At 35.7% G+C, this 8,727-nt stretch overlaps 1 protein-coding gene across 1 annotated transcript in view; it reads left to right on the top strand.

Moving 5' to 3' along the window:
• MSH2 (mutS homolog 2) overlaps nt 1–8,727 on the top strand; it is a gene marked incomplete at its 5' end in the record, with an annotated part of 48,121 nt that overhangs the window by 25,299 nt on the left and 14,095 nt on the right. The window contains 3 exons of the mRNA XM_008935744.1: nt 2,536–2,645; nt 7,340–7,463; nt 8,490–8,640. Coding sequence (XP_008933992.1) covers nt 2,536–2,645; nt 7,340–7,463; nt 8,490–8,640 — 385 coding nt within the window. The remainder of the gene's footprint in view (nt 1–2,535; nt 2,646–7,339; nt 7,464–8,489; nt 8,641–8,727) is intronic.

Genomic DNA, 8,727 nt, shown 5'->3' with positions numbered 1-8,727 from the left:
ACTGTAGATCTTCCGATCTCCCTTTGTCTTAGGCAGTCCGTTATCTCAGAAAGAGGTAGTAAACTGTGGTAAATTTGTACTATATTTTATCACAATCTTTGTTTTACTTCTTGTTCTTTCCTCATTATTCTTTTAAGACCTTTTGTACTACCAGAATGGCTGGTTTAAGTGTGTTGAGTCATCGAGATTTATCTGTTTTCCCTTGATAGAACAGTGCCAGTTTTCATACTTCTGCTTCTGTTCATAGTTCTGCCAAACTAATTAGATAAATATTTCAAGTCTGAAGATTAGTGCTTGATTTTAATTTCTATAAGTTTTAAACCATATTAGTAACAAAGTCTTTAATGCATATTATAAACACTTATCTGTGCTTCAGTAAGTAAATTATGGTTTAAATTAACAACTGTACCTGGGAGCTGGTAGGCTTTGTGATCAATAAGCATCTCTGTTTTTTACCATGCATCTTTTATATGGGTTTATGGATCCGGGTACAAGACTACTTGGAGTTTAATTTAGAATTTTTCAATGTTTTTTCTTGCTTTTACTCTCTTAATGCCAAGTGTTACACTTTTAAGAAAAGTGTAAACATACAGCTTTTATAAATCCTCAGTTTTCACTGACTCCACTATTTTACTTCCTTCAAGTGTTAGATACTGAATATGAAGTTGGATAGGAATTTCAATTCAGTTCTGCAATATATCATTTTGAACTATATCATAAATACATGTGAATACAGTACTATTTTATTTACTTAATGAATTAATACTTTCTAATTTTTGAATGTGACATCTTTCTATGGTGTCTGAATATATCCTTTTCAAACTTAAATACTGCAATTATATCATTAAACGTTCCTGCTTACTCCTTTCAATAAAAGAAATTGTAATTGCTGCTTCAAGCACAATAATTTTTCATTAATTCAAGAATACTGAACATCATTTCATTGTGTGTGCTATGCATTTTGTCAGATGGTGCAGTGGGAACTGCACTGAAGAATGGGTGTGAAGCTTCTTTTCTGCTCTTCAGTCTCTTCCTTCTTTACTGCCTCTTTGTTTTCTAGGTTAGTTTAGATGTGTCTTCCAACGGGGGGAACAAAAATGTGACAGCAAGCAAGAGATTTGGAATAAAAAGCAGTCTGTATTTTATTTCAGAGTTCTCTTAATTTTGAAGATGTTTAGTCAGCAGCAGATACCATTTTTACAAGTTTAGTAATCTTTCAACAACATGTAAATTTTTCTCCTCTATTAATAGGTACTAATTAGTTAAGAGCTTTAACTTTAAAAGCCTGGGGGAGTGGGGAAGCAGAAAGGCACAGGAGGAAAGGAAACAAACCAAACTTTTTCTTTCTTGAGTTATAGTTTTGAGAGAGAATAGAGATTCCCTTGGGTAATCACGTCCTCACTTTGTGTTACAAATTCATATAGAAATTTTTCTTGGGAAAAAGATTAGACCTTCTTCCCTAGTTGGGTAAGAAATTAGAAGGCTCTGGAATAGCCATATCTTAGTTCTGTTTTTCTCTGTTAATGTGCAAAGCCTTGCCTGAAAACAGAGGCAAACACAGTAATTCTGTACATAATCCAGTTACTATGAGCTCATACTATTGCGATTCTTTTTGCAGCACTTTGTGTAAATCGTGTAGTCAATAGTGCTAATCTATCTGTGATTAAGTTAGAACTTGAAGTGGCTGCAAAGATGTAAACATTCGTTTACTGATAGAGTGTTTTTACAGCTGGCTGCTACATAGGTGCTTGCTCATAGGCCTGAAGAAAATACTTCTTCCACAAAACTGACAATATTTGTGTCTTTAAGTAAACAGTGCACTGCGTTTTGGGTTCAGTGCTTACAGTATTCTATGGACTTCCAACCAGTCTGTGTGCTATGCAGTTAGACTTGGTGCTACAGAGTATTTGAGCTAACAAAATATGCTGTAAAAGACTGAGTTAATTTTGGTGACTTACTGTTTCATGGAATGATCAGTGACTGTGAAGGTCTGGTTAGAGTAGGTGGTCTTTTTTTTTTTTAAGGAAAGCAAAGCCAAAAAAAAATATACCTCAATTTCTGTTTGTCTGTATTGTAACTTACCAAGTATTCCCAATTTTTGTTAATTTTGAATTAAGAAGAATTAAAAGCTCTGAGTGTGGATGGCGAGACTTCCCCATTGTATCTGTAAAACTGATTGCTGTAGGCTACACTTTTTACTAAAGCCCTTTCAACTTGTACCATGTACACAAATAGGTAATGTTCAGAGGGCGGGTTTGCTTCCAAACTGTTGTTTGTCTGTAGTTTCACTCATAGTAGAAGGGAATTGATACCACCAGGTATGAACAAAGATGACAGAGTAGGTACAAGCTTAATCAGAATAGAAACTGGATAGTGCCAATTCTAGAAAAAGCTGTACGTGTGTCAGTGGAATAATCATAACCAATCCTAATAAAAATGAACCAGCTGTATCGATGTGCTGTTTGTCTTGGATAAGGGAGTTCTGGTGAAGTTGTGGTTTTGCGAATGATAATTTTTCTTGTTTGTTCTTAACAGGAGCTCACCAGATGTTGTTGTTGGCAGTGTTTATAACACCTCTTAATGATATCTACTCTGACTTCTCAAAGTTTCTGGAGATGATAGAAACAACATTGGACATGGATAAGGTATGGGCTGATGTGTGGGAGGGGGTTTACTTAGCAATTAAAGTTTCTTATTGAACTTGGCAATCTGCTCTACACTCACTAAATTTAATAGATCATCCATATTAAGTAGTTAGTGATAGTTTAGCTGTGGAATACATAAAGACTGTTATTAGTATAGCAGTTGAATACCAAGAGGATGTTCACCCACTGTCTGAAATGATCTAGCCAATGAAAATTGCTTTGGGTACGTGGATACTGTGGACCTGAAACTATTTTTTTAAAAAAACATCAGTATTAAAAGTGGGGAAGTTATTTTGTCACTTTTCCTGCTTCTTTATATTTTCAAAGTTACTGTTCTGTCACAAATCTAGATTGTAGACAGAATGTTTATTACATGTTTCTCTGCTTCTGTAAAATTCATAAGACTTGGTTCTATTTGCTGGGATTAAGTTTTCATAATTAGCAGTTTGCATTTCTGAAAAATGGTTGACCTAGGTACAAAGGTTGACTTTACTTTCCAGTGTAAAGAGATTTCTCACTAGAGGCAAAGCTACTAGAATAATCTTAGCCTTGCCTCTACACTTGCTTATAAATTATTACTGATGACAGGACTATGCCTGCCAGGGAAAACTGGCATTTTTTTTCAGGGAAAAAATTATCTGAAGAAAGTTGAAAGGAACATTCCTGTTCCTTAGATCTGTAGCAGAAAGGCAAAGGGATGAGTATAAGTGACTGATTTATTGTTGTTTAACAATGAACGCTTAGGACACAGGCAAAAATATGAACTGTCGCTTAACTGGGTGATTCAAATGCCAAGGTTTTTAGTGAGTTCTGTACATGGTTTTTTCCATTATATTTGTTAGGGAAGTGGCGAGATGCATTTTGCAATGTAGGTGCTTGATTAATAAACGTATTTTGTGTTCCTTTCTCAAATAGTTGTTTCAGTCAGTTTGGAAAACTTGAGAGTCTTTTAGGATCATCACAAGTGTCGATCTCAGCCAACTATAGACGTATGAGATCTAGCTAACCATGTGTCAGGCATGCTAGTAAGGGTAAGGAGTTGAACTTCTGGAAGCTGCAGTGGCTTTTAAATTTTGAATATGCAGCTTTTTGTCTCCAAAGGCAAAAGCACCACATTTTATCTTTGTGTTGTGTATGCATTCATCAACTGCATTTTACTGTTTAAGGAAAGACTGTTTGATTGACATGTTGCTGTAATTTGTGATATATGCTAATGAAGAAATTTATAGCTTTATACTAGTTACACACCATCTGTTGATGCAGTTTGTATGCCCTGGGACCCTGTTTTCTTTAAGACTAACAGCTGCTCTAAGCCTTCACCCTTTATAGTCCAGCTCTCCAAATTTCTTTTCAGCTTCTACTTTAAAAATGTTTTGTTGTCCTTCTAAACAGAATAACAAGTCAGTTATTTTTAATCAAGTCTTGTAGAATCTGGTGTGTCAGATTTCGTTTTTTTGCCCTTCAACACTCTATGGAAAATGGCTACAGATTAAGCTAAGGCTGGTTTTACCAGAAGAATAAACCTTGTTAAAACTTCAACTGTGACTTGAAATTCATCTTAGATTTTTAGGGAGTTCAAACAAAATATCCACTTCTATTCTGAGTGTGATTGAAGGAGAGGTTGTCGTAGCAACTAAATTATGTCAATAATCCTTTCTAATGTAAAAAGAAGCATCTAAGTTCAAAAACTGTGGGATGTGGTTCTTGATTTACTTAACTGTATTAAAAGTTAGGAATGGAAGTGTCTCATTCTTATCTTTTACAAAATCATAAGAGGCCTTTGAAAACGCATGTACTCCAACCTCCTCCTCAAGTCAGGGCAACTTCAGAGATTAATAGTGCTTTTGCTACATAGTGGGTTTTGTTGGAGTATTAAAAGCAGAGCCCTTCACAGAAGAACTTGTTTGTCAGATGAGCTAGCTAGCTCAACATAGTCCCAGAGTCTGCAAATTATTTGCTATTACCTCATTTATTTGACCATCCCTTGGAAATGTGACTCACTTGGGTCTTGTTTCATGTAAGTAAACATATGCAGGTATGAATGTGTTGTCAGTGCTCTGATGTTAGTCAGCTACTTACCACATAAAATATTTTATACCTTGAACATTCATTTCAGCGTAGCTCTGAGCAAAACCTTACACTAAAAGAAAAACCATTTGTATTTAATGGAGTACTGAAATGTAGTTTAGACTTAAGTGCATTTCAGCAATCAGTGTGTCAGTGAAAGCTCACAGTGATGATTAATATTTTCATTTTTCTTTTGGGGAGATGAGAGGGGAATGAGTTGGGTTTGCTGGTATTTACTTCATTTTTTTTCTGGTCAGATGTGGCCTTATTGGACCAGAACTGATAATAGATTCATTAGATGCAAATCACTCAATTGTCACACTTCTGTTAATACTTGTCCTGGCAGCTTGTTGGCCATGCTCACACTGAGAGCTGTGGAAGAGAAAAGCAAAAAGTTTGCTTTAAGTCACTTAATGTTACATATCACTATATGATGAGCATAGATGTAATTCTAATGTAATGTAATTTTCCCACATATGGAGCTCTAGCCACATATGGATCATTGCTTGCAGTGAGGAGACCCTGAAGGGTGGAAGTGCAGGGCATGGCTTTGGTAGTGGTGAACCTCTCTGACATGGCAGCCTGGGTGAAGGCTGGAACCAACAGCCATGCTGGGTGCCTTGCTGGGGAGGCTGGAGTGCTACGAGTCCTTGGCAATGTAACCTTCCTCCTCCTGAGGTTGTAGGATTTCTGTGCTTTATTCCAGGCTTTGCATAAGTCTTCAAAGCTATGAAAAAATTGCTTTTCACTTGACTTGGTTTTCTCATGAAGCTAGTTGTGTCAAGAGCTGACATGCATGTTGTTTGTATCCCAGCCTTTTCTGTTTCTCTTTCAGATCCAGGATTTTCCTCACAAAACTGGGAATGGTCTTTGCTGCTGTATGTTCTGTCATAAATGTTCATTGCTGTTCTTTTAGCAGAATTATTAAGGGAAGGGGAGGAGCAGGCCTATCTACAGGGATGTAACAGGGAATGAGTTCATACCCTTTTCTTAATATCTCTAAGTTTCAAGGTGACCCTCTAAAATCTCATAATCCATTGTTTTTTGGATTCCACATCTCTGGTTAAGCAACTGGAGAACTTTGCCACTGCATCATGTTTGCACACAACACAACCAGGACCAAAATGGGAGGCCAAGTGTAATGCTTTGCAGTGCTGGTATTGCACAGAGAAAATAAGCACCAATGGTTCAGCTTTCCATGATGCAAATTCTGTGGAGGATTAAATTATGTACTGGGAGAAGATCATTCTCTGAGTAAAGTAGCAATCTTTTGAATATACAGTATGCGGTGCGGTGTCTTCATACATTAATTTCATCCCTCCATTCCAAATCCAAATGTATAAGCCTCGTGGCTTTCATCTTCAGGTTGCATCCCCAGGTCTTTGTCCCAAGTTGCTGTAAAACTTGGGAGCCTTCAGTCTAACGCTTGTTCAATTGTTTTGATGCACTGTAGAGTTGAAGTGGCTCTTCTTCTTAGTGGAACAAGATGCATGTGGTGATTCTTCTAGTTAAAGTTCCTGTTGCTCAGTGCTTTCTGGAGTAGTAATTTTATTGTCGGGGAAGGAATAAAGGAACTGTGAACTTCCTTTTTCTCTTCTCCTTCCTCCTATTGTTAACATACTTGTGGGTAAAAGTGAAGTTGAAACCATCAATTTTGGTATGTTTTGCAAAGTATTTGCAGCTGCTTTTTGTACAACTTTGCAGGTAATTCCCAGCTAGGGAAACCTTCATGAAAGTGTTGGGTTGTTTGTGAGTTTGTTTTTTTTAACTTAATTAGGTTAAGTATGTTACTAATATAGAAGCCAGTAGTTCGTTTCTGTGTCAGACAGCAGGGCTAATATTCTGTTGATTTTAATATACAAAGTTTTACAATCTTTACAAACTTTGTATATTAAAAAGTGAGTTTCTTTTATTTAGCAGTTGGAATTTGTGCTTGCATATTAAATTTGAGGTTTGTAAATTCATCAGAAACACACACCTGGCAGTGGAAGCATGGGGAAGAGAGAGGAAAAAAATGAAGCAGAACTTACTTCATCTGTGCCTCTGAAAATGTTTAACTTAGAAAGAAGTGTATATGCTTTTCAACTCAAAATAACTGTGTTGAAATTGAGTAGGATTTTTGGTGAGATTATGTAGGCTCCTTTCATAACCTTTTGAGTGTGTTTTGGGCAGGAATTACTGTCTCAGAAACTTCTCTTTCCAAACATGACTTGTTCTGAAACACTTTATCCTTTTAAACTGTGTGTTGATTAGCTTCAGAAGTCCAGGCTAGCATACGAATTACTACAATTTCCTCAGACTTCCTTTTTATTGCTGCCTGCTACTCAGCTCTTTGTATGCAAATAAGTGTGCAGATAACTCCATTTCAATGTAAAGGAATTTGTTAAATTGCTGTGCTTTGCTTGTATAAAGTATACTATTTGAGAAAACAAGTGTTTGTGATGTATCTGTCTTGTATTTCGATCAGAAATTATCACAAACTGGATTATATTACAAAATTATAAAGAAGTAGTAAATTATTAAGTAGATTAATTTCATTCTGTATGATCAGGGAGGTGATTTTTTTATTTTTCCTTTGCTGGCTATGTTTACATGAATTTTTTTTTTTTGTTGTTATTTTTCCCTAGGTCGAGAATCATGAATTTCTTGTCAAAGCTTCTTTTGATCCTAATTTGACAGAATTAAGAGAGAAGATGAATGAACTGGAAGAAGAAATGCAGTCCATTTTGAAGAGTGCAGCCAAAGAACTAGGTAGGGTATGAAACTATCTCTGATTCTTACTTCCTTTATAAAATGTTTTAATGTGGTGAAAACTGGTATAGAAGAGTTAGGAGATGTTTGTATTATTTTATTACTAGTTTTGGTTAACTTTAGTTGTCACAGTATAATCTGTTGAAAACTGTGATTTTTGGTTTATCATTTTTTTTTTTTCTAAGTATGACATTCCAGAATCTTTCAGAAATTATGTATGTTGCAAGATAATCCAGAATTAATTTTATAGAACTATAACTTGTCAAACTCTTGGCTAAGCCTACTTCTATTCTGCATTCTTTGAAGACATGTATTGAAACTTTTCTCCCCTGTATGTTCTCCTGAGTGTCCACTCAGGGCATGCTAGGTTTTTTTTTTAAAGTTATTTGAAAAATTTAGTGTGTAAGCAAATGAGACACTTAAATAATTGATTATCCATTGCAAAAAAAATTTCATGTGCAGCTGATGAATTGGGCATTCAAAGAGCAATTTAAATAAATTTTTAATGCAAATATGGGAAGGAAGACTAGCAAAACAGTAGTTATTTCAGGATACACCTTTAAGGGCTTGCATTTTTTTTGTTTTGATTTTTTTTTTTCTTCAGTGTAAACAAGATACCTGGATGAAAAAAAGGAAAGACAAGATTGTGTAGGAATGAGAAATATCACCAGCAGAAGTATGTGTTAGTAAAAATATCACAAGACTACAGGTGCTGTGCTTACAGCAGCAGTATGGAATGTCCTTGCAGTGTGCTGTGGACATGTTTCACATTTCTGGAGAGCATTTAGCAATACAGTAATTGTGAAGCTGATCTGAATATGCAGTTTGAGAGTATATCAAAGAAAGAGCAGAGAATGAATCAGTAAACCTCTGTTAGATCTGGGTATTTCTCATGCCTGTAGGAGACCCAGGTAGGAACAGTGGATGGTGTATCTAGAAGAGGCTACATCGTAAAAACTGGGGCTTAGTAAGCAGAAATAGCACAGGCTGCAGGATTTTTGTAATAATTTTCTTTTCATCTAAAAGGTTTGGAAGCTGGCAAAAGTATCAAACTGGAGACAAATTCACAGTTTGGACATCACTTTCGAATAACCTGCAAGGAGGAAAAAGTTCTCCGTAACAATTCAAAATACACAATAGTTGATACACAGAAGAATGGTGTGAAGTTTACTAACAGGTATGAAATTATCTTGGTAGTTTTTCCAGCCTGTTGTGAAAGAAACAGAATTGTTCCTTTCTTTATAATTGTGCTGATAAACTGGTT

This window comes from Merops nubicus, unplaced genomic scaffold, assembly GCF_000691845.1.
Source record: "Merops nubicus isolate BGI_N331 unplaced genomic scaffold, ASM69184v1 scaffold10562, whole genome shotgun sequence".
NCBI lineage: Eukaryota > Metazoa > Chordata > Aves > Coraciiformes > Meropidae > Merops > Merops nubicus.
The sequence above is the reverse complement of the archived record's forward strand: the minus strand, read 5'-3'. Positions and strand labels throughout refer to the sequence as shown.